Source organism: Ogataea polymorpha (genome assembly GCF_001664045.1).
Source record: "Ogataea polymorpha strain NCYC 495 leu1.1 chromosome Unknown OGAPOscaffold_1, whole genome shotgun sequence".
Lineage (NCBI taxonomy): Eukaryota > Fungi > Ascomycota > Pichiomycetes > Pichiales > Pichiaceae > Ogataea > Ogataea polymorpha.
The window spans coordinates 574,318-598,488 of NW_017264698.1; the positions used below are offsets into that span (position 1 = coordinate 574,318).

General features: G+C 43.8%; 14 protein-coding genes across 14 annotated transcripts; 8 read left to right on the plus strand and 6 right to left on the minus strand.

The window, feature by feature from the left end:
• Positions 1–4: 4 nt before the first annotated feature.
• Positions 5–778, minus strand: OGAPODRAFT_74614 (uncharacterized protein; the record flags this gene model as incomplete). Its single annotated transcript, XM_018355908.1, has 1 exon — positions 5–778. One exon carries the CDS (start codon positions 776–778, stop codon positions 44–46), a length of 735 nt encoding a protein of 244 aa, XP_018213079.1. The 3' UTR covers positions 5–43.
• On the plus strand, positions 753–1,687 carry OGAPODRAFT_15189 (uncharacterized protein). Its single transcript, XM_018353563.1, has one exon. It carries the CDS (start codon positions 857–859, stop codon positions 1,544–1,546), a length of 690 nt encoding a protein of 229 aa, XP_018213080.1. The 5' UTR covers positions 753–856; the 3' UTR covers positions 1,547–1,687.
• A 123-nt stretch (positions 1,688–1,810) lies between these two features.
• On the plus strand, positions 1,811–4,108 carry OGAPODRAFT_15190 (uncharacterized protein). The gene has a single exon (XM_018353564.1). The coding sequence runs from the start codon at positions 1,954–1,956 to the stop codon at positions 4,057–4,059; it is 2,106 nt and encodes a 701-aa protein (XP_018213081.1). The 5' UTR covers positions 1,811–1,953; the 3' UTR covers positions 4,060–4,108.
• Positions 4,109–4,139: 31 nt separating this feature from the next.
• Positions 4,140–5,264, minus strand: OGAPODRAFT_44972 (uncharacterized protein; the record flags this gene model as incomplete). The annotated part of the gene is made up of 1 exon (XM_018355491.1): positions 4,140–5,264. One exon carries the CDS (start codon positions 5,262–5,264, stop codon positions 4,140–4,142), a length of 1,125 nt encoding a protein of 374 aa, XP_018213082.1.
• Positions 5,265–5,594: 330 nt separating this feature from the next.
• Positions 5,595–7,996, minus strand: OGAPODRAFT_91895 (uncharacterized protein; the record flags this gene model as incomplete). The annotated part of the gene is made up of 1 exon (XM_018357055.1): positions 5,595–7,996. The coding sequence occupies one exon, from the start codon at positions 7,991–7,993 to the stop codon at positions 7,532–7,534; it is 462 nt and encodes a 153-aa protein (XP_018213083.1). The 3' UTR covers positions 5,595–7,531.
• OGAPODRAFT_15192 (uncharacterized protein) lies at positions 5,595–7,997 on the plus strand. The gene has a single exon (XM_018353565.1). The coding sequence runs from the start codon at positions 5,648–5,650 to the stop codon at positions 7,433–7,435; it is 1,788 nt and encodes a 595-aa protein (XP_018213084.1). The 5' UTR covers positions 5,595–5,647; the 3' UTR covers positions 7,436–7,997.
• Positions 7,998–8,140: 143 nt separating this feature from the next.
• On the plus strand, positions 8,141–9,235 carry OGAPODRAFT_74620 (uncharacterized protein; the record flags this gene model as incomplete). Its single annotated transcript, XM_018355909.1, has 1 exon — positions 8,141–9,235. One exon carries the CDS (start codon positions 8,141–8,143, stop codon positions 9,233–9,235), a length of 1,095 nt encoding a protein of 364 aa, XP_018213085.1.
• Positions 9,236–9,360: 125 nt separating this feature from the next.
• On the plus strand, positions 9,361–12,762 carry OGAPODRAFT_15193 (uncharacterized protein). The gene has a single exon (XM_018353566.1). The coding sequence runs from the start codon at positions 10,182–10,184 to the stop codon at positions 12,234–12,236; it is 2,055 nt and encodes a 684-aa protein (XP_018213087.1). The 5' UTR covers positions 9,361–10,181; the 3' UTR covers positions 12,237–12,762.
• OGAPODRAFT_91898 (uncharacterized protein) lies at positions 9,361–16,144 on the minus strand. The gene has a single exon (XM_018357056.1). The coding sequence runs from the start codon at positions 13,222–13,224 to the stop codon at positions 12,598–12,600; it is 627 nt and encodes a 208-aa protein (XP_018213086.1). The 5' UTR covers positions 13,225–16,144; the 3' UTR covers positions 9,361–12,597.
• On the plus strand, positions 12,829–16,144 carry OGAPODRAFT_15195 (uncharacterized protein; the record flags this gene model as incomplete). Its single annotated transcript, XM_018353567.1, has 1 exon — positions 12,829–16,144. A coding segment is annotated over exon 1 (2,758 nt), but the record flags the coding sequence as incomplete, so codon positions are not given.
• A 365-nt stretch (positions 16,145–16,509) lies between these two features.
• Positions 16,510–17,864, plus strand: OGAPODRAFT_15196 (uncharacterized protein). The gene is made up of 2 exons (XM_018353568.1): positions 16,510–16,529; positions 16,569–17,864. The coding sequence occupies exon 2, from the start codon at positions 16,899–16,901 to the stop codon at positions 17,787–17,789; it is 891 nt and encodes a 296-aa protein (XP_018213089.1). The 5' UTR covers positions 16,510–16,529; positions 16,569–16,898; the 3' UTR covers positions 17,790–17,864.
• OGAPODRAFT_45305 (uncharacterized protein) lies at positions 17,858–19,186 on the minus strand (the record flags this gene model as incomplete). The annotated part of the gene is made up of 1 exon (XM_018355495.1): positions 17,858–19,186. One exon carries the CDS (start codon positions 19,184–19,186, stop codon positions 17,858–17,860), a length of 1,329 nt encoding a protein of 442 aa, XP_018213090.1.
• A 651-nt stretch (positions 19,187–19,837) lies between these two features.
• On the plus strand, positions 19,838–22,597 carry OGAPODRAFT_10981 (uncharacterized protein; the record flags this gene model as incomplete). Its single annotated transcript, XM_018353255.1, has 1 exon — positions 19,838–22,597. One exon carries the CDS (start codon positions 19,838–19,840, stop codon positions 22,595–22,597), a length of 2,760 nt encoding a protein of 919 aa, XP_018213091.1.
• A 37-nt stretch (positions 22,598–22,634) lies between these two features.
• On the minus strand, positions 22,635–24,101 carry OGAPODRAFT_6059 (uncharacterized protein; the record flags this gene model as incomplete). The annotated part of the gene is made up of 1 exon (XM_018355776.1): positions 22,635–24,101. One exon carries the CDS (start codon positions 24,099–24,101, stop codon positions 22,635–22,637), a length of 1,467 nt encoding a protein of 488 aa, XP_018213092.1.
• Positions 24,102–24,171: the final 70 nt, after the last annotated feature.

A 24,171-nucleotide genomic window follows, 5' to 3' on the forward strand; every position in this document is an offset into this window, starting at 1 on the left:
TGCACAAATATTGATACCTAATATATACAAATTGATTTGAAGTTTACTTCTCTCCATCGTTGAGAGCTTCTTGTATGGCTTTCTGCTCGGCATTCTTGGCCTTTTGGTATAAATTTCTGATTTCTTTCCGTTTCTGGCTCTCAAAGACATATTCTCCAACAGTAATGTTGGTCCCCTCAAATTCCTTAGGATCAAGATACACAGCGTCAGGCAATTTCTCATTGAAAAGTTGGCTTTTAGGATCTAACTTGTCGAGCAAGTATCGTTCAATCTTGTCGAACGAATCGAGCTGAGACAATTTGATGTCAGGAATTGAGGTTCCAAACTTTATCTGGACTTCTTTCAGTAATTTGAATCTGAGCGCGAGGTCATCAAGTTTGAGATCTGATGCATTGATGGATGGCACATGGGTCTTGAAGATTTCTGTGAGAAGCTCGCTGACAACTTCCTGATATGGTAGCGAGCCGGTGTTTCTATTCGAGAATTCAGACTTTTCGGGTAGCCATGTATTGAAAACAAAACCTTCCAATGCTTTCTTAGATACCTTTTCATCGCTGAATTCGGAATTGTGTTTGCCCAGAATCACAACCTCGTTAGAGGTAACAGGATCTCTTGTTTTCGTCTCTATCTCTTTGATCACCTCCTTGGTGTCCTTTACAGGCGTTTCTGGAGCCGCATCCTTTTTTTTGTAGAACTTGAAGTAGTCGAGTACTGAGGGGCGGACCACAGAGTTGTGAAACTGCCGTGCAGAAATAAATAGGCCTCTAGCTCGTAACATACTATGGAGAAGAACTATTTAAAGGTTGAAAAAAATTCATTCACCAAAGCATCTGGCCGGGTAAAAATTTAGAGATTAATGACATTTGATAAAGAACAAAATACAGATCGAACTAAAGTTCGAGTGTTTATTGTACGCCACGGGCAGACGTCGTGGAACAATCTCAAAATCTTACAAGGACACAAAGATGTACCGCTTAATGATCGAGGACTGGAACAAGCTAGATCTGTCAGCCGAAGAATGAAGGATCTAGATATAGACGAGTTTGTTAGCTCTGATTTGAGCCGCTGTGTTCAAACTATGAATGAAATCGTATCGGCACATCGCGAGAAGCCTAACTTCAAGCTGAGGTATACACCCAATCTGAGGGAGCGATCCATGGGTCCTGTAGAGGGAATGCCCCTATCGGAAGCTAAAGAGAAATATGGTGCCCAATTCAAAGAAATGGGAGAAACGAAAGTAGAGCTTTTGACACGGCTGCAAAATGAGTGGAGTCGGATTATAGACGAGGCCGCTGCGAACGGATACACTAACGTACTAATTTGCACCCATGGAGGCGTAATCACCAACTTCACCAATCATCTTTATAAATCATATGCTTTCAAATTGGCTTCTGGACTACAGGAAGAAGATCTGAATGTTCCAAGCAACACCAGCGTGACAATAATAGATGTCGACAAAGCCACTGGAAAAGGAACTATTGTGAAATTTGGGTCGGCTGAACATTTGCATGGCCATGTCGAGACTGTTGATCAAGACTTGAGATAAAAGCTCTAAAGTAACTTAATAGATAACTGCTACTTTTGGAGATTATGGCTGTACATTACCCTAGTATGATCAAAAGCGGGGAGGCGATGCAGACAACAACAAGAAATCTAAGCACTAGGTCAAGCGTTACATCCTTGCACCTTTTGTTGGGATTTAGCTCAACAAAATCGAGTATGCGTCACGGAGCCATGGGCATGGCCAGGGTTTGATTTGGATCCTCCTTGTGCAAATATGTGATGGCAGTGTTCGCTCAAATCATAAAAACAAGTCCTGTTGCAAATACGCTTGTATATGTAAGTACAAGCGTGTTTTTTTTAAGATTTTAGGCTGTTGGCAGAATAAAAAAGACCTGTAGGAATTTTTTTTTTGCCCCCTCTATTTTCTACTATTGCAGATCGTAAATCACTATGGTTTTCCAAGTCAATGTGCCCGTTGGCGAGGCAAAGAAGGGAGAGACTGCTCCAAGAAGATACTACAAGGCAAAGGATGCTGTGGTTGCCCGTCCAGTTGGATATGAATGTACCACAGTGTACGAATTCTTCAACGAGGCACTAAAGAAGCACGGAGCAAACAAAAAATCTCAGGCCTGGAGAGATCTCAAAAACGTCCACTATGAAACCAAGCAGGTCAAAAAGATTATTGATGGTGCTGAGAAGTTGGTTGACAAGGAGTGGGTTTACTACGAGCTTTCTGATTACAAACACGTTACGAACGGTCAATTCAGTGAGATTGTTTCGGACTTCGGAAAGGGACTTGTCAGTCTAGGCGTTCAGCCGGCTGGCGTTGACAAATTGCACATATTTGCATCTACGAGCCCTAAATGGATGAGAGCATTCATAGCTGCACAAACTCAGGCCATTCCTGTGGTCACTGCATATGATACTTTAGGTGAAGATGGATTGACCCATTCCATGGTGGAAACCGCTACTTCTGCTGTTTTCACCGACAATAATCTGTTGTCCAAGCTTATCAATCCAATCAAGAAAGCAAAAGATATCAAGTACATAATCCACAGTGAGCCAATTGATCCTAACGATAAGCGTGGAAACGGTAGACTTTATGAGGAAGCCAAGAAAGCTGTTGAAAAAATTCTTGAAGTCAGGCCGGACATCAAGATTTACTCCTATGATGACGTCATTGCTCTCGGCAAAAAAGCACATGACATCCCTCACCACCCTCCAAAGCCAGACGATCTGTCATGTATCATGTACACTTCTGGTTCCACAGGTACTCCAAAGGGTGTTGTCTTGAGTCACGCCAATATTGTTGCGGGTATTGGTGGAGTTTCCCTCGTCATCGATGATAAGACTGTCACTGAGAACGATATTGTCATCACTTTCTTGCCGTTGGCTCACATCTTTGAACTAGTCTTTGAGTTGCTCTGCTTTTACTGGGGTTCTGTTGCTGGCTATGCCAATGTGAAAACTCTCACAGATGCGTCTACCAGGAACTGTGAGGGTGATATCAAAACTTTGAAGCCAACAATCATGGTTGGTGTTGCTGCTGTTTGGGAGAGTGTTAAGAAAGGTATTATGGCCCAGATTGAAAAACAACCATCCACTAGGCAGAAAATGTTTTGGGCAGCATACAACGCTAAACTTGCATGCAAAAAGTTCTCTATCCCTGGTGTCCCATCCCTGATCGATAATGTCATTTTCAAGAAGATTAAGAATGCAACTGGAGGCAATTTGAGACTGATTTTGAATGGTGGCTCTCCGATTTCTCAGTCTACCCAAATCTTTATCAGCAACACCATTGCCCCACTTCTCCTCGGATACGGGCTCACGGAAACTGTTGCAAACACTTGTGTTACAGATCCAAATCATTTCGAGTATGGTGTTTGTGGTTCTTTGGTTGGATCCATCACTGTCAAACTGATTGACGTTCCTGAAGCTGGTTACTTTGCCAAAAACAACCAGGGTGAGGTTTTGATTAGCGGTCCTCCAGTCACAAAGGAGTACTTTAATAACTCTAAGGAGACAGAGAGTGCCTTCAACTATGAGGAAGGGTGGTTCTCAACTGGTGATATTGGTGAGTGGACCCCTAATGGTCAATTGAAGCTGATCGATAGAAAGAAGAACCTTGTCAAGACGCAAAACGGAGAGTATATTGCCCTTGAGAAACTGGAATCTGTCTACAGGTCTAACAACCTTGTCATGAACATTTGCTGTTATGCTGACGAGAACAAGGTGAAGCCTATTGCCATTGTTGTTCCAAATGAAAATTTGTTGAAGGATCTCTGTGTCAAACTTGGTATTGTCAAATCAAAGGACGAAGTTCATTTGTCTGAAGTGGTCACCAACAAGAAGCTCGCAAATGAATATACTAAGAGCCTGGTTGAAACTGGTAGATCCCAAGGACTCGCGGGTATTGAGCTTATCCAAGGTACTGTTCTGGTTGATGAGGAATGGACTCCTGAAACCGGATTTGTAACTAGCGCACAAAAGCTGAAGAGAAAAGATATTCTCAACAGTGTTCGTTCTAGAGTCGACGAACTTTATGCCTCCTCTTAATGATTTCAAAGTATGTATCACATAAGATCTAATAATAATCTACAGTTATCGAGTACTTCATTGATTTTAATCGTTAAACATTATTTCATTTCATCAGCAACAAGAGCGTTGAATGCCACAAGATTGTCTAGGTATAGGTGGTGTCCGCTGTCCCCGACAATTTTCATCTCTGCACGAAGTCCTTTGGCCCTCAAAATTTTGCAAGCTGACAATCCACCCATCTTATCCATCCAGTCGTAGCTACCGTAATACCACACACTATCACAATTGAGGTTGTGGATTCTGCGCAGCAATGGATTTCTAGGTACTCCTCCTGGTGCAAGCATATAGTTCAGCATGTATTCCCCAGATCCTTTAGCATTGAAGATTGCATAGGTATACATGTGCATCAACTTCTGCTCTTCTGAGTTCAAGATGCTGCTGTCTTTCGAAAACCGTCTTGCAGTCCAGCCTGAAGTCAAGTAGGAACCAAGCGGCCCAGCATTTCTAACTAATGCAAATGGAGACACATTTTTATTCCACAATTTGTCAAACCATGGGGGAACTTCGGGCTGTCGAGTGGTATAGATTCCGGCAGGAGAGACTAGTAACAATTTATTGAACAGCTCGGGGTATTTGAAATTCGTCAAAGCGGCAATATACGCCCCCATTGAGTGTGCAACAACCATTGTGTTGTCTCTATTCAAATTTCTTCTGTCGAACCATTTCTTGAGAGATTCGGTAAACCATGCTTCTATTTTTTCGTAGTTGGCGTTTGGTTCATGGTACGGGAATTTGGGTCTAGAAGAGCAACCATAACCAAGCAAGTCTATCGCATGGATATCCCAATCAGATTTCCTGGATGCAAGATCCTGCAGATTTTTGACAAAGAACCCAAGTCCCGCTCCGTATCCATGAACAAATACCACATGTTTTGTAGACGGTTTGTCTACTGGTGAAATATGAAACTCATTGATGTAGTTATTTTGGTCATCTATGACTGTCTGAATGACTTCGGCACGGTGGGTGGTTGAAGGCGTGGGATAAAATGGTAACACCGACAAAAGGTCGTGCTGGATTTTGTTGAGTTGATGTCTTCTGAAGTAATGTCTGAACGATTCGGAGACAGATAGAGGAAAAGTGTTGCTCAATATCTTTGAAAGAGGCACTCCTGCAGGCGCAGTCGATGTCCTGTAATGTACACTCGAGGAACTAGTGGTATTCATGGATCCCATATCTGTTGAAGCCATAGGCTTTCTTGCGTTTGACACGGTTTGGTAGGCCTGAGCTACCGTCTGGACCATTCGGTTGCTAAGTCTTCTCATCTTTGTATCGCAAGAGGCAAGTATTACTTATAAGTGGATTTTAACCATGGTATTCTCAGGTGCTTGATTGTGGTCAAACAAAGAAGACTTAAAAAAAAGCCCGTGCTTTTACAATTTCCTCGAGAGCTATCTTGATGGCACATTTGACATGCACATGTTTTCAACCCTTATGTTTCCGATGGAGAAAAAAAAATCGCTAGTCGGAAGAAATCAAACAAAATAAGTGAGAGGCAAGCAAAATACTCAGTTTGAAATTGACACTCTCGCAGATATAAGAAACTTAGATGTCTGATTCGTCGCTTTCAAGATTTGTGCAAACGCACAAGGTTGCACTGGCTGTGACGGCCATTGTAGGTGCCGGATCGGTGGCTGGATTGCTGTACTATATGAACCAACAGAGTGCAGGTTTGGATGATTCCTCGAAATCGAAGAAGAAAAACAAGAACAAGAAAAAGAAGAAGTCGGAGAAAAAGTCTGCCACAGTCACTGCTAACTGGCCTTCTTCTAATATTCCAATCAATGAAAGCACCGGTCTACCAAATGTGACTGAAGACCTGGTCAAGGGTATGACCAAGGAGGAACGAAACAAGTGGGCATTGGCATTGAAAGAGACTGGAAACCAGTACTACAAGGCAGAGGATTTCAAGCCAGCAATTGAATGTTACAGTTTGGCCTTGCTCTGCAAAACTGATCCTGTGTTCTATGCCAACAGAGCTGCTTGTTACGCTGCCCAAGGCGAGCATGAGAAATGTATTGATGACTGTACCGAAGCCTTAAAATTGAATCCAGGCTACTCCAAGTGCTTACTCAGAAGAGCACATGCTTATGAAAGCATCGAAAAGTACGAAGAAGCCATCTATGATCTTACAGCTTTGACCATTTACGGTGGTTTGAACGATCAATCTCCGGAAACATTTCTGGAAAGAAATTTGAAGAAGTTGGCCAACAAGATTAACGAGGAGCGTTTCTCCACTCTTCCAAAAGAACTGCCATCTTCTTCTTCTATCTCTTCCTTCTTTGGTGCTTTTGCTAAAGAAAACATTGACCTGGATGAATCCAAGTACCCGGATCAGTCTTGTTCCCAGTTTTTGGTCAAGGGTTTGAATGAGATGGCCAAGGATACCTACGACAATTACGTCAATGCAGATGTCCTGTTCCATCAAGCGGTTACCAGCTACGAAAAAGATAGTTCCAACACGGACGTTAAGCATGCTGCCCTCGCCTATGAGTATAAGGGAACATTCGATTTCCTCAAAGGTGAATCTGAATCTGCGGTTTCCAATTTCAACAAGGCTCTCAGCTTAGCTCCGAGATGCAGAACACACGTTCTTTTGGGTCTTGTGAACGCTGACAAGGGCGACTTTGCTTCTGCTGATGAAGAAATCGGAAAGGCCATCAAAATGAATCCTGAAGATCCAGATATTTATTATCACTACGGACAATTGTTTTACCTGATGGGAGATTTGGACAAGGCCAAGGATAACTTTGAGAAATCCAAGCTTTACAATCCTGAAAATGTATTCGGTCACATTCAGCTGGCCTGTATTGCCTACAGAAAAGGTGAATCTGCTACCTGTGATGAACTATTCAGGGAGGCCAAGAGAAAGTTCCCAACTTCTCCAGAGGTTCCAAACTATTATGGAGAGATCTTGTTCGATAGACAGGATTACACAGCTGCAGCAAAGCAGTTTGATACCGCTGCCAGATTGCAGGAGGTTCTGCCAACTTTCAATATTGGTGCTTTGCCTCTCATAAATAAGTCGGCTATTTTCCAGGTCAACAAAGACATCGCCGGATGCGAACAGTTGTTGAAGACCGCATGCGAGCTGGATCCTAAGTCTGAAGTTGCCAGAATCAATCTAGGACAGATTTATCTCCAGGCGCAAAAAGTCAAGGATGCCATTGAACTATTTGAAGAGGCATGTCGATTGTCCAGGTCCAATGACGACAGAGTTCAAGCAATCTCTCTTATGGAGGCCTCCAAGATCCAGTTGAAAATAAAGGAAGATCCCATCTTGAGTGCTAAGGTTGAGGAGATCTTGAGACGTGCAGGAATAGAAAGAAATGCCTAATGTATATATTTGAGGAGTGCAAGCCATATAATGATGCTGTGATGTACTTGAAGATGTCTGTAAACTGTTGTCTTGATAAAATAAATATATAGTCAACTACTTAGTTCTGATATGCTTCAAAGGTCCGGAAGAATGAAAGAAGTTTGCTGCGTATTCTTTCTTCTTGAACTTCCTTTTCTTCGGCTCTTGGATGAAATAATCCCATCCCTGTTCATTAGCAAAAGTAATAGCACTTTCCTTAGTCTCGAAAGAAAGTCTGGTGCCTTGCATATAGTCGCTTGAAGACTGATACCCAATCAGATCATTCTCCCACCTGTTTCCTCTAGGAAGCACATCCCAGTCAATTTTCCAGTATTTTGCGTTGTTGGCAGACGATTGCGTGGCCGCTTTCGCTTCCTTATAGATACGAACCATTCTGTTAGCGGCAAGCTCCGCTGGAGCTCCGCTAATGATCTGCTTTTGATTCGTAGATTCTTGCAAAATCTGGTTTACAGAGGAGACTGTTTTTTCATTGCGCAAAACACGCAATGCATGGAACAAACGAGACCCTCTGATCATTGGAATCAACAAGGGATATTTTTACTCCACATTTGTATCCTCACCTTTTTCCAATGGTGTAAAGTTGTTTAATTAATACAAATTTGGTAATAAAAAAATGGCTGGGTTGCAATATTTTATGATTTCAGATCCTTTGCCCGTTAACCTATGTCGCAGCTGATTTTGAGTGCATTGAAAGACGTGATTCCAACGCTGCCCGAACCTTATCCAAGGGAAGTAGTTGATTATGCAAATTACATGTATATTTCCTCAAAGCAAACTTGTCCTCTAGCTGCCCACATGGAAATCGCACGGTTCCATCTATGTTGTTTTCTGGCTGTTGAAAAACTAAAGGACAGGTTTGATCTCCCAGATCCCACCATGAACCGTATACCAGCCCCCAAACGTAAGGCAGCTGCTGTTCTGGAGGAGTTTCGGAATCAACTTACGGGCCGCAAGAGACATGGGGAGGCTCCTATAACTCCTTCGAAGAGAAGAATCACCGAGCTAGCAACACCAGAATCCACACCTGGTAAGAGGCGTGCAAATGTTGTAACTCCAAGACCGACACCCTCAAAAACGAAGAATATGCTAGCAACTCCTGAGAGCACACCTAAGAGCCTCAAAATGGAGATCAAGAACGAACAATCATTGGATATCGGGTCTGCAGCCAAGTCTTTGCAGGACAAATTGCTTGCTGCCGCAGATGAAATAAAGGGCCCTTCCAAAAGAGGACGTAAAAAGGGATTCAAGATGCTGTCGATGGCAGACCGGTCTCTGAACGACGACACAATTATCACGACTGCTCATTTGATCTCATTTTGCAACAAGTTTTATCTGCCGGAGGACATTACAAAGAACATACTGAAGACATACACGAATTACTACTACCGTACGAAAAGTCCATGGGGATTGTTATGTGGACTGGTCTCAATCGCATTCTTGAGGCTAAACCGAGAAAAAGTGGATGCCAAAATGGGATTCAAAACACAGTTTTTCAAGAACCTACAGTTGCATGAAAACGGTGGCCTCAAGTATAACGAACTGCTCGATTGGATCGCGCTAGTTGAGAAATTATGCGAAACGGAAAAGTGGGTGCGCGATCTGGAGGACAAAGACCTGTTGACAACCAAATCAAAGCTTCCATTTGGGCTGCCGACACTTAACTCCTTCATTGGAAACCAAGTGTGTTACTATTCCGATGGTGCGATTCGCGAGTATGAAAATTGGATAGGCAGCATCAAGAAACAGACGAGCTCCTAGAAAATTATATATGTACATGTAAAAATAATACGTAATTTTTTTTTCTGAATAACCAGCCAAGTGTATTTTCATGTTCGAGACTGAGGATTATCACCCTAAGCGACATGGAGATCCTCCGTCAAATGGCCACGCTAAAAGACAAAAGTCTGATGATATATCCATGGATGACGTGGATTCCGTGTTGGGGTCTGAGCTAGGAGACTTTGTAAAGCAAGATCATTCGAGATGGCAGCATATTGTGGAAAAAGTCGTCAAATCTGTGGTTTCGATCCACTTTGCTCAAGTGGTGAACTTTGATACCGAGAACGCTCTTTGCAGTGAGGCAACGGGATTTGTTGTTGACGCAAAACTGGGAATAATTTTGACTAATAGACATGTCGTTGGACCAGGGCCCTTTATTGGATATGCCGTGTTTGATAACCATGAAGAATGCGAGGTCAAACCAATCTACAGGGATCCCGTGCACGACTTTGGATTTCTGAGATATAACCCAGCAGATATAAAATACATGGATGTTGGTGAATTACAGTTAAGGCCAGATCTTGCCAAGATCGGAGCAGAAATAATGGTCATAGGCAACGATTCGGGTGAAAAACTTTCTATACTTTCCGGTTTTATCTCACGACTTGACAGAAATGCCCCAGACTATGGTATTAACTCATACAACGACTTCAACACAGAATATTTGCAAGCAGCAGCTTCGGCTTCGGGAGGGTCCTCGGGTTCCCCCGTTGTCAATATAGATGGCCATGCGGTGGCTTTACAAGCAGGAGGTAATACAGAAACCTCTACAGACTTTTTTCTGCCTGTGTATCGAGTTCTTCGCGCTCTGAAATGCATCCAGAATAACGAGCCTATTACGAGAGGAAGTATTCAAGTTCAATGGCTATTGGAACCTTTCGATAAATGTCGCCGGCTGGGACTTCGCGCAGAGACAGAAAAACTGATGAGAGAAAAGTTTCCGAGTCTCAATGGTCTTCTGGTCTCTGCTGTCACGTTACCTGAAGGCCCTGCTGATGGGCTAATAAGAGAAGGTGATTGTTTGATATCTATCAACGGAGAGTTGATATCTACATTCATCACTGTGGACGAAATTCTGGATACTCATGTCGGCAAAGAGATTGAGATAGTCATTCAGAGAGGCGGCAAAGATTTAACTGTTCGCTGTACTGTTGGAGATCTTCACTCAATTACACCCAGAAGGTACGTCACCGTTTGCGGTGCGACTTTCAATGATCTGAGTTACCAACTCGCTAGAATTTATGCAGTGGCAGTGAAAGGTGTTCACGTGAGCAATGCCGCTGGCTCTTTTGTGTTGGGCACCAATGTTCCTAATGGATGGCTCTTGGACTCGATTGACGATAAAGATGTGTCTAATCTCGACGAATTCATCGAGGTTATGAAATCAATCCCGGACTCTGCTTTCGTGACCGTCAAGTGCCGCCATCTTACGGACCTTCATGTCCCAATTATCAAAATCGTCCAAATCGATCGCCACTGGCACTCTAGTTTCCGTTTAGCAGAAAGAAACGACACGACTGGTCTTTGGGACTTCACAACTCTGCAAGAGAAACCATTACCACCACCGGCTCTGTCCCCGAAAAATGCTAAATTTGTGGGGCTTCCGATCGAATTTGAAGGTTGTAAGCAACTCGATCGTTCTTTGGTGATGTTAAAGAGCACCATGCCTGTCCCGCTGGATTCGTTCAGTGGACAGTCTCGCAAGTCGTATGCCGTTGTGATTGATGCTACCAACGGATATCTTCTTGCTTCGAGGTACTGTGTGCCTCATGACCTCCTGGACGTTACTATGACCGTTGCAGAATCGATCATAGTACCAGCTAAGGTTGTCTTTTTACACCCAACCAAGGGATATGCCATTTTGAAATACGATCCCAAACTAATTTTGGCTCCTTTGCAAACTCCCCAATTCTGCGAGAAGCCTTTGGGAAGAGGTGACAAAGTGGTGTTTATTGGTCACAACAGAGCCCAAAGGGTGGTTGTTGACGAAACAAAAGTTAGTGACATTGGGATCATACATCTTCCGAATAATGTCACCTCCCCCAGATTCAAGGCCTCCAATTTCGAAGCCCTGCTAATTGACTCTAACTTAGGCCAGCAATGTGGTTCTGGCGTTCTCTGTGACCCCAGTGGGCTGGTCCGTGCGTTTTGGCTCGCCTTCGACGCGGACGAAGACAAGACCTATTCCATGGGGCTGGACGCTACAGATGTGCTCTGGGAACTCGAAAACCTCAAAACCCAGCAGGTCCCGGAACTCAAATTCATTGATGCTGAATTTGGTAACATCCCTATCGTTAATGCTAGAATCAGTGGTGTTCCGCAGGAGTGGATCACAAAAATTGAAGAAAAGTCTGCAGATCAACCCAGACTGCTCAGCGTTCCCAAGGTTAGCATTTCACTCGATAACAAACCCTCCTGCGGTCTCAGACATGGAGATATTGTGCTGAGTGCAAATAATCGAGTCATCACACAATTTCGTGATATTGACCATGTTATCCGAGACCTCGACGAGAATGTAAACGAGATTTCGTTCAAAATCGTCAGAAACAAGCAAATCATGGACATCAATGTTCCTTTGGTTTTGAGTAGCTCCTTTGTCACTAAGCACGTGGTCTATTGGGCCGGTGCCGTGTTACAGGAGCCTCATCATGGTGTAAGACAAGTGATCAAACAGCTACCTTCTAAAGTTTATTGTACGGCCATGGCGCCAGGATCTCCCTCCAGATTATACACCATTGGTGTCACCAATTTCATCACGCATGTTAATGAAAAACCAACACCCACATTGGACGAGTTTGTTAAGGTCGTGAAAGAAATCAAAGACAATTCATATTGCAAGTTAAGAATCGTGTCTTTTGACAACGTCCCATTTGCACAAACGCTCAAAGTCAACTACCACTACTTTGAGACGGTGGAGATGAAAAACGAGGAGGGGTGGCATGAATACGGTGAGCTGGACTCCTCCTCTTTGCATGCATAGATCAATCGCTCATAAGATTGCAGTTCGTCAGTAATTCGTTTGTATTAATTTTTGTATATACAGATCTGGTGATTGTTTCACAGGTAGGGCATTAGACGCTTGAGCTGCTTCTCTTGGATATGGTTAGCGTAGGTAATTCCAGTTCTCCTCTTCAAGATGCTGTGCGGGTGGCCAGCGTTTCCGTGTTTGCGGCCCTGCAATCCACGCTTGTAGCCAGTGCCTGTCTTACGCCATCTTTTGTAAGTGGCACGGTGCGTCTTCGCAAGTCCACGGGTCAGTTGTGGAAATGAAAATTGGACCAACGGGCGAAAAAGCGAAAACATGAAAATGGATGGACAAAATTTTACGAATTTTATATAATTTATTCGCTCTCCGAGGAATAGCCAAGTTGCGACTGAATGGAGTTTTTTGGAGAACATGACACTTGACTTCTTTGGTGGCTAAGAGACGTCTCCTTTTGTGAGCGAGTTTTAGGAATCCGGCCTGCGGTGTCAGAATTGCTGTCTGGCAGCTGAGCGCGATCAGAGTTGTTACCATTCGCTGCGGCTTTCTGCTTCTTGATTCTATAAGCTCTGTCTTTTGTGTAGTATCTTCGTTTGTGTCCTTCCATAGCTTCGATTTTTTCGAGCTCGTTAAGGATGGAGCTGCTTTCTGTTCGTTCGCGCGCTCTTATAGCTTGCTTGTAAGTCGTGATCTCCCTTTCAATATCTGCTTTCTCCTTCAATCTCTTAGACCTTCGTTCTTCTTCAAGTTTACCATAATATTCCATATCTCTTTCAGTCCACTTGTAAAGAGAGTTTTCCTCCTCCATGCTGTCCTTGTATTCCTTGTATTTCTGTTGCCTGTTCTCCCTTAGCTGCTGCGCGAGCGTCCTGCGCCCCTCCTTGCTCTTCTCCTGCTCGAAAGCACTCAAAAGCTTCTCCTCATGTGCCTCCTGGTTCGCCAAATCCTCGTCATTGACCTCATCTGCGGCAACAAAGCGCGACATAAATCTGTGTGCTTCACGCTATTTTCCCGATTTTTTTAAATATCAAATTGCTTGGTATTTTATTTATCTGCATGGTCTTTCATAGAAACGCGTACCGGGGGCCACTTCGGGAAGATCCGCAAAACGGTGGATTGCATCGATCACATGGCAGATACCCAACTCCCCCAGATACGATAAGGAGCGAAAGCTCACCTCTCTTGCGTTATTACGACTATTCGTCTGTTCCTAGTCAAAACCATCGTGCGGACAAAAGAGCTGCTGAAGTTGGCAAAGACAAACAGCACCGCAGCTTCAAAATCACTTACGACCCAGACTTGCGAAAGGATCCATCAAAAGGCTCAAAACCCATATATATCTTCACAGACCGCGACCGAGGACTAAGTGAGGACCCACGACCAAAAGCGCTGCAAAAGATACCAAAGCTACTGCGGCGCCCCCACACCTCTTTACTCATACCCAAATTTAAGTACGATAAATATTCTGTGGGGCCCGAGCCATCATCACAACTTGTCATCTGGAATTTTCCGACCACCACTCCGCTCGTGATCATCAGAAATAATTTTGCTCAGTTTGGGAAAATCTCGGACCTGAGGGGGATTGACGACCCCTTAACGGCAGTCCCACTAGGTTTGTGCGTATTAGAATATGATGGAGATCCTGAGTCAGCGCATCAAGCGGCCACCAAAGCAGTCGAGGCAGTGCACAAAAAGTTGCAGATCGGAGGCCAGTACCTTCGATGTGGACTTAACAACAACGATCAACTGTTTAATACAATCTACAATCGAATTCTAGATACCAAGAAACAGCAGCTGATGAAAGAAAAAGAAGAGCGAAGACGCCAGCAGGAGCTGCAGATGATGCAGAAACGCGACGAACAAAAGAGAGAGAGGGAAGAGCAGAGACGAGAGCGAGAAGAACGAAAAAAACTCAATAGGACGGGCCGGGATCAGCTGCCTGTGAAGCTTTCGGCTCATGATCGTCATGTGAGAACTTTGTCCTCGGTCACTCTTCCGTTCAACTTTGATAAACACATTGCGAATAGGCCATTTCTTCTCATTCCAGATAAATTTGTTAACACTCGTAATGTGAACTCGTCAGACATACGAAAGCTTCTTTCTGGGCACAATTTCGACCGAATTTTAACTCACAAATCGGGCTTCTACGTTGTGTTTAATAATATTGCGGATGCTGAAAAATGCTTTGACGAAGAAGACGGAAGGCCTTTCTCCAAATACAAACTGTACATGGACTTCGTGGTTCCTGATGAATTGATGAACCAGACAAAGATTGGTGAAAGAATTGGCCACGCTGGTCAAGCAAAAGCAGTGTTAATCAGGGAGTTTCATGACTATTTGCTCAAAGATTTGAGAGAGAAAGTAATCGGCCCCAAATTGCTTTCGTTGTTGGATAGCAACAAGTACAAATCTGTTCTGGAAAAATATCTGAAGGAAAAAGAGGATACTAAAGAAACCAAGGCAGACTCCCTGAATGGGCATGTGGGTGTCTCTGCATTCACCGTTCAGCACCAATCTATTCCTATATCATCGCTATCTACTTTCAGGAGGAAGCCTGTGGAGAATAGGTACAAACGTAAGCTTAATGCTGTTCCTATGGCTCATGCGCTGAACTACTCTGACAACGAATCAGAGGATGGGGACCAAAATAAAGCTTCCAAGAAACAAAAGATGATTGCCATAGAAACCACTTCTTCCTCGGATGAGGAAGATATTCAAGATCTTCCAGAGTCTAAAGTCACGTCGCAGCCAACGTCACCTGAGTCACTGGATCGTCAGAATGAGGAATCTGGGGCTGATCGGAAGAAAGACCATTTGGTTAGCGAGCTATACAAGCCTTCTCATGATGTGGCTAGGACGGTGTATGATGACGATTATAGTAAGATGGGCTTTGATTTGAACAGCTTGCAAGCTATCATTCATGATGATGAGGATTTTGCTTTCGCACGAAGAGCGTTCGAAGACTTACCAAAGAGCGAAGAGATTAAAGATGTCAAGCTTTGGGCCTGGAAACACAAAGAATATGTGAAGAAAATTAAGCATCTAAGCTCCATGACTGAGACAAGTGCAGAAGATGCGGAAGCAATTGAGTTTTCACAAGAAATTTTGAGGAACGATAAACTGCAAAATTCAACTGGCAGCTTCCGCACTCAAGGCTACTACAAAATACCCGACAAGGTAAAGAGCGAGTACCTATTGCATCGCCGGAAAGCCCATAAGCTTCTGAATACTGTTCAAAACGAAGACGAGGGTGAGACGCAAGCAATACAAAGTTCTAGGGTTAATAGGGCTAATAATCGTCGGTTTGCGGCGGACATCAGTGCCCAGAAACAGATGTTGGGCTCCGAAACGGATATTTTGGACCTGAACCAGCTGACAAAACGGAAAAAACCTGTACAGTTTGCCAGATCGGCCATCCACAACTGGGGTCTGTATGCTTTAGAGCCGATTGCTGCGAAAGAGATGATTATAGAGTATGTCGGAGAGCGAATTCGGCAACAAGTTGCCGAAGTCAGAGAAAAGAAATACCTTCGATCCGGCATTGGCTCGTCCTATTTGTTCCGTATTGATGAGAACACCGTTATTGATGCATCCAAAAAGGGAGGCATAGCTCGCTTCATTAATCATTGTTGCGTACCTTCTTGCACGGCAAAGATCATCAAGGTGGAAGGAAAGAAAAGAATTGTTATTTACGCTCTGCGCGATATTGCAGCCAACGAGGAGCTAACTTACGACTATAAATTCGAAAGGGAGACCAATGATGAGGAAAGAATTCCATGCTTATGCGGGGCCCCAGGATGTAAAGGGTATCTAAACTAAATTAGGTGTGCAATAATCAAAAGAGTAAAGGATAAATCACTCTCCCCATAAAAAATTGGTTGGCTGCAGACATATCAAAGTACCGCTTATCGACCCCGTCATCCTAGTTCAGTAATGAGATCCTCTATATGTTTCCCATGCCAAGTAGATTGGTGACGTCTCATAATATCAGGTCACTTAGAGCAAAATACACTCCTAGCTTCGTCATGGGTGGCATTTAATCACTCTTTGTTTAGATAATACCATGGGAATCTTTGTGGTCCACTGGCTATAGATATGTAAAAAGAATCAGCATTCAACACATTGCGCATGGTCGTCATCACTGAAATGAGTTCGTTTGAGTTAGTATTATATAAGCATTTCTCGACCTTTAGCTAATCAACTGAAAATATTTCCTATAATCCAATTCAGCTACATCAAAATTTTCCACTGATTATGTCTGACAACATGGAATTAGATGAATACAACAGGGTAAGTATTCAGCTTTTCGCTAAAAGGCTAACATTTTAGGATCGTTCGAGGTCACCTGTGAGAGAACAATGGCGCCAGAGGTCTCGCTCGCCTCCACGTCGGAATGAGAGAAGAGACGATAGACGCGGTTTCTCCTCTCGCCGAGGAGGAAGAGGAGGACCGTTGCGTGCAAGAATTGGTAGCAGGTTTGAGACTCGTGGCCGTGGTCCACGTGAGCACGAGTCAAAATCTAATAGAGTTTACGAAAACTCGATCTTCGTTGGAAACCTTCCTTATCATACCACTTGGTACGATTTGAAGGACCTTTTCCGCGAAGTCGGTGAAGTTGTGCGTGCAGATGTGGTCACTTCTCGGGGAAGATCTCGCGGAATGGGAACTGTTGAGTTTGCGAACAAGGACCTTGTTCAAGAGGCAATTTCCAAGTTTGATCGCACAATGTACGAGGGCCGTGAGATCTTTGTTAGAGAAGATCTGCCTCCTCCAGAAAAAGAAAACACTGGTCGCGAGGAAAGAAGACGAAATGCACCTCCTCCTTTAACTGAGGGCTATGAAGTTTTCATTGGAAACTTACCATTCAGTGTGAGATGGCAAGACCTCAAAGACTTATTCAAAAGCTGCGGTCCAATTATTCGTGCTGATGTGAGAGAGGATCATAGAGGACGTTCTAAGGGATTTGGCACTGTGATTTTTGAGAACTCGGAGGATGCAGATAGGGCAATTGCTGACTTTAATGGTTATGATATGGATGGAAGACGCATTGAAGTGAGACTTGGAAAACAGTTCAACAAGGAGCCCCAGGGAGCAGCTGAATCTAGAAACTCCGAGTTTGTTGCTGGTGTTGTGGGACAGGGTGAACCAAACGACACCATCTTCGCGGATAATTTGCCGTGGGAGACGTCTGAGACGGATCTCTATGACCTATTTGGAAGTATCGCTTCTGTTAAGCGTGCTGAACTTCAATTTGATGATCTAAATAGACCAGCGGGGACTGCTGTTGTTCAATTCCAGGAACTCGACGGCGCGATTGCCGCAGTCAATCAACTGGACAACTATGAATACGGTAGAAGACGTCTGCGTGTTTCATTTGCCAAGAGAGGAGACACCGTTTCGACTGAGCAAAATATGGACATGGAGGCAGAATCTGCCCAACAGCCCGATGAAGCTTCTCAGCCTGGTCCAGAAGTTTCTGCCGTCGAGCCAAAAGAGATTGATGAACCAGCACCTGAGCAAGAAATGGAAGAGGACCACATTGAAGAGTAATGGGATTACAAAAAAAAACGGTTTGTCATAGAATTGTGTATTATTATTGCGAACTGCGATGTATTTTTCTAGGCGGACTTGGATGTAGGTTTCATGGCAGTCTCTATAAATCTAAGGAACCGTTGCCCATATTCGACTGGAGGTACAGCACTTATGGTCTCGCGTCTATGATTCAATGTGCGGAAAAATGTTTCTAGCTTTTTGAAAGTCGAATAGTTGGTCAAGCAATCGATGACTCCCATATAATACACAATAGGTAGCTCATTGTCTTGCTCGTCTGTCGCTCTAATACCACCATCGCTATCAAAGTACCCGTCAGATGCGGTAGAAGCAGATTGCTGTCGTATTTCGGGAGGATCAAAGTTTGAAAGCTGGTTGTAGGGATCGTGCTGCGTCGCAAGAGTTAAATCATGTATTCCGATCAAAAATGAGTAGTCCATAATATTTAGCGTTTCAAGAAGCTGGACATCTTTTTTTAGCTGGCTTACAATTTGCTTGCGTTTGGTGGGTCCAAAATTGAGTCGGTGATGATCTTGAAGCCAGTTAAGATCCTTTTGGACTATCGACGTCTTTCCTTGAGCTTTGGCTGCACTTACATCCGTAAAACGCCCATGCGTTGACCCTTTTAGATCAAACTTTTCGTGCAAGTCTCTATGTGGAGGGAATATGTTGTTCATCACCAAAAAGTGAACTTTGTGAATTCCAGTGGTGAAGTGCATTTTGAGACGGTGAAGACCATAGAACTGGCAGATGAATGTTTGGGGGTTTTTCTCCACATACTCATAGTATTGCTTGAGACATCTGCGAAGATGCTTATGCTCTGAATGATGGATGGTTTTGATGATGAACTTGTAATCTCTCGAATAGTAGAAGAAGGACCCACTTTTCCCTGGAGATCCTAACTCAGTCAAACTCACGCGTTCCGTTAGGGACAGAAGATAATCTGCTTGATCAATATTGAACCTGCTACGGAGATGACGGAACACTTCGGGTGCATAGTCTTTGAATTTGAATTCATATTTTGTAGATGGTGTCATGGTATTTCCTTCCATGTCGAAAATTAGTTTGGAAACGTTCGTAAAATCCTCATCTTTAATAGGCCCTGGAAGCTTTGAACATCTGGACACAGCGACCCGAATTCCGGTAATCATATTATATGCCATGACATAGTTGTGGTGACCTTCCACAACACGCTGTCCAGGAATCAAATATCTGTCATTAGACTTTGCTCGTGACTTTCGTTTTTGAGGCCCTATATTGAAAGAATTTCTTCTTGCAAAACGGTGACGGCTAGTGAGTGTCTGCTGATTATGTCTATCAATACCAGTGATTTCAGTTTGAGAGTAAGGCTCAGGTATCGCAATCGTATGTGACTCTGTATAGCCCAATCTGTCCATACCACTTGAGTGTGCTGTTGTTTGTGTATACTGCGACTGACGCTCTATGGTGATATTCATTTCGTTTCTAAGAGGAGCTCGTAAGGTTTCCCGGGAGGCTCTTGAATTGAGATCTAGCTTGGTGGGAGCAATCGCCTCATCGACGCTGATTCGCTTCCCATTGCAGGGTTGTTGAGCCATTTCATAGCTTTTGATCTTCATTTCGCCATTCGGGAGTCCTGTAAGGGTTTCTAACGGGTCTGGGTCAGAGACCGTTGCATTAAGGTGCCCGTTCTCTGGTATTGTTCCCGGAGTTATAGACGTTACCGCCAATCCTGTGCTCTTTGTTTCGGGCATCCTAGGATACATAGACACTTTTTGCCCAAACGCTAGACTAATTGCCAAACTCACAGCTCCTTCTAACTGCCTGCAGCTTCGTCTAAGCACAACTATAGATCGTGAAGTGCTGGTATTCCAAAAAAAAAAGTAAGTATTAAATTGTCCCGGTTTTGCGGGCATGAAATCTGAAAAGTTACGAGTAACATAGCTGAGCGCTCTGTATATAAAAGCCCATCCCGTTGCTCCAGATTTTCCATGATACGCGTGGGGCCTAAATATGCTTTGAGAAGGTTTCACAGCTTGGTAAATCCACGCCAAGTTGTCCGCATTCCTATGAATATACGCGCTCCTCTCCAGTCGATTCAAGCATGTCAAGATAACAAGCAAGCTTCTGTCGACGAGACCCAGGAGGAAGGGAAAGGCCGCAAGAAGATTGGCAAGAAAACTATAAAGAAGACTGTCCAGGGTGACGAAATCGACCAGTTTGGAGACCGTGGTGCGAAACCAGATGTCGAGCTCACGTATTTTTATCAGACGTTGAAAGACATTGTCGACCAATATCCTGAAGATCAGTACGTGGTCTTGATCCAAGTGGGATCATTTTATGAGCTCTATTTTCAGCAGGCTGAGAAACATGCATCCGTCTTGGGCCTCACATTGAGCAAGAGAGTTCTCAAAAATCATGAAATACCTTTTGCAGGCTTTCCTGACTACAAGCTTGAAAAATACTTACAGATCGTTTTTGGCCAAGGGCTCAAAGCTGTTGTTTGTGATCAGCAGACCACTGCACAGAACGTGATTGTGAGGCCGGTGACTCGGTTGGTTACCCCGGGAACTATCATTGATGAGGCATTGAGAGATTATCATCGCACAAATTATTTGCTGGCTATCCAATTTCCTGCGGACCCATTCAAAAAAGATGCTCTAGGTCAAAAGATAGGTATGTGCTGGGTAGATATTGGCTTGAGTCAGTTTCATGTACTCGAAACTAATATGAATGAGCTTATGGCCAACATAACTAGGATCAATCCAAGTGAAATTCTGATAGCCAGTGATCTAGATATCGATTCTTTGATTACAGGGAAGTGGTTTCCCGAATTGGGAGAACTGAAGAAATACTATATAAGCAGGTATTCGCTGCCGTCAGTCAGTACACCGCTTCTGGATTTTGCCGACCGTTTCTCAGAAAACAAGCGACTTGTCCAAAGCCGTTTGGATAAGCTTTCGCAGAAAGAAGCTGGAGCCGCAAAAGTTTTGCTGCACTACCTGAATGAGTGTCTGCCTTTTTACAAGCTCAGTTTTGACTTGCCCCAACGATCGTTGCCAAATACGCTTATGCATATTGATCCTCGCGCTGCACAGGATCTGGAACTCACTGAGACCATAGTTGGTGGTTTCCGAACTGGAGCTCTCGCGTCCATAATTGACAAGACATGTACGGTACAAGGCTCCCGACTTCTAAATACGTGGCTTCTCTCTCCATCCACAGATGTCGGGGAGATTAGGAAACGTCAAAGGTATATTGAGGTTTTTCTAAACAACCACATTTTTGTCGAGGAGCTGATCCAGTTGTTACGCAAGACCACTGATTTAGGCCGAATCGTTCGCCGTGCAGATAACAAGAGGGCCGACATGGGAGAGTACTTGGAATTGGGACATACTATCATGATAATCGATGAGATTCACAAGATGGTGAAGGACTGTCCGGATAAAAAGTTAGTCAATCTTGTTCTGCCTTTATTCGAAAAATTCAAGGAGTCTCCAGCTCTTATGAGTCTATCTCAATCTATTATCAACACAATCAACCCTCAGGCCCTTAGGGTGAAAATTGATACAAATAGGAATGACTTCGAAGTGCTCCGTAAGTACTGGTTTCTCAAGCCAACAGCCTCTCCAAAGCTTGCAGAGCTTAGAGAGAAATATGACCAGCTTGAGCTTCGTTTTCAGGCTCTGATACAGCAATTGTCAGAAAAATTCGAAAAATTCGGTTACCAAGGAAGTTTCAATCTAATCCGTGATCCTCGGTCCACTGATTTCGTCATTGATGTTCGATCATCTAGAAAATCATTCAAGAATCTTGTCGACAACATGGACCTTCAGCTTCGTGAAAGAACAAAGTCCAGTGCCAAATTCTGGACAGTCGAATGGCAAACTTTAGGTACAGAGATGTTATTTGTTGAGCAAGACATTTTGAGAGAAGAAGAAAGGATCATATCATTGATTCGGGATACTTTGCTCTCCCTTTCTACAGAATTGCGCCAGGTTGCTCCTATCATTGAGTTTCTGGACGTCTGCTCCTCCTTTTATCTGCTGGCTTGGGAAAAAGGTCTTGTCAAACCAACTGTGGACCGAAGCACCAAATTTGAGATAGAAAATGGACGCCATTTGGTAGTGGAAGAGGGTTTGCGTGGACGAGTCACTGGAGTTGAAAATTTTACAGCGAATAGTTGTGCCCTGGATTCAGGCAGTGGATGGGTGATCACAGGCCCAAACATGGGTGGCAAAAGCACCTTCTTACGACAAAATGCACTGATTGCAATACTTGCGCAGATAGGATCTTATGTCCCTGCGACAAAAGCTCATATCGGGATCATAGATAAGGTTTTTACCAGAGTTGGAGCCTCGGATAACATTTACAGACATCAATCATCGTTCATGGTAGAAATGAACGAAACTGCAATTATACTTAGGGATTCCACAGAAAGATCCTTGGCTATAGTTGATGAGCTTGGACGAGGAACATCGGCGGTTGAAGGTATAACCATCGCATATGCATCTTTGTCTCATTTGGTAAAAAATAAGAAGTGCAAAGTGCTCTTTGCAACGCATTTCGGCGCGGAGATCCACAAACTGATGAAAGATGATAAAGAGTTAGAGCGACGTACGGCCTTCTATCAAACTACTCTAACTAAAATTCATGATGGCGAATTACCAATCGACGAAAAGCTCATTTTCAACCACAAACTGATTCCCGGAATCAGCTCTCATTCGCATGCTTTTGAAATTGCACAACTGGCTGGCTTTCCCTCCGATGCATTAGAGCTGGCCAGAAAGACGTACATCAAAGCGACATCAGGTTTACGTAACGATTGATAAAATATATCACATGATCTATCGAATGGAAACTTTGCTATACATTTTCAGGGTCATATTCGTCGTCAGAGAAGGTTTTCGGAGTCTTGTTCTGTGAATTAAGGTTTTGAGGCTGCGATTGTTGCTGAGATTGGGTTTGCGTTTGAGCAAGTTGGATGAACTGGCTGACTTGTTGAAAAACATTCGGATCAATCTGAGGCTGCGCATTCTGGACCTGTTGGTAAGGAATCTGATAATTTGGATATTGCTGGTACTGGGGATACCATTGATATTGAGCATGTTGCTGATAATACCCTGTAGTGGAAGGATATGGTAGTTGCTGGGGATAGTATTGTTGTTGGACTGGATTCACGAAACTCATGGGCTGATACAGCTGCGGCTGAGACTGAACTGGAATAATGGGCCGAACCGATTGCAACGGCTGCGACATTTGTACCGGTTGGCTAATCGGGGCGGACTTTGGAGCAGCCGAGGACTGTGCAGAATTCTCTTGTTTCGGGGATTGTGTAGCTTGAAAGGGAGTTCCTGCCTGTGGAGCTCCCTTCTTTGGAAGAGAGGTAAGTTGTGACTTCACATGATTCGGAAGTGGCCTTTTTGTTGGCTCATCTTTCTTTTGGTTCTTCTTGCGTTTCCTAAGAGCTTTCATCGCTGCTTCTTTCTCGTCGTCAGAAAATTCCTGCTCTTCCTCAGGGATTTCCTCGTCATGCCAATTACTTGCATCGCTTCCCTTTGTTGCTTTTATTTCAGACGTAAGCACGAACTCGGACTCAGGAACAACGTAGAAAACTTTTGCGCCTTTTTTGTCCCTGAATGCTTCTAACTTGTCTTCAGTCTTGAATTTAACACGATACGAGGGAGATTGTATCCTGCCAAATGTCTCAAATAGCGGGCCAACCAACGTTCTATCTTCTAAGCAGATAATTGACCCATCTTTCAAGACGCGTATCTCCCCTGAAACTCCTGCCTTGATCACAATGCTTCTTTCAACAAGAGCTGTAATAGTACCGATGTACTCAATAGGCGCATCGGGAGGAATGGAAAAGTCCTCGGGCAATTCAAGCCCTTCCTCCTCTTGTTCGTTCTTGGATTTGATGGGCTCCGAAGATATGTCGCTCTCGTTGTCGGAAACCTCAACTTCACCTTCTTCCTCAGATTCCGAATCTGAGCTCGAGTCCGAGCTGGAATCAGAAGTCGACTTGCTATCTGACTCTGAATAGGAGTCTGAGTTTGAGTCTGAGTCTGAGCTCGTGCTATCGTTAGATTCGTTCTCAGACTCGGCGATCTCTTTCGTCTCATCAAAAATACGATCCTCGGGATTCTGGTCATTAATCGGTTCTATTTGTTTATCCTGTCCTTCCAGGTTCTCTTTGGCTATATCAGAAGCATTGGAAGTATGGTTTTGCTCCTCTTTCTCCTCTTCATGAGATTCGTTGTCTAGAGATCCTTGCTGCCCAAGGTTTTCTCCATTTACAGGATTCTCTGGTGATGATCCTACCGTAGACATTTTAGCTAAAAAAATTTTATGCGGCTCAAACCTGATGATAAGTAGCGTGAATGATCTGAAATATACTGAG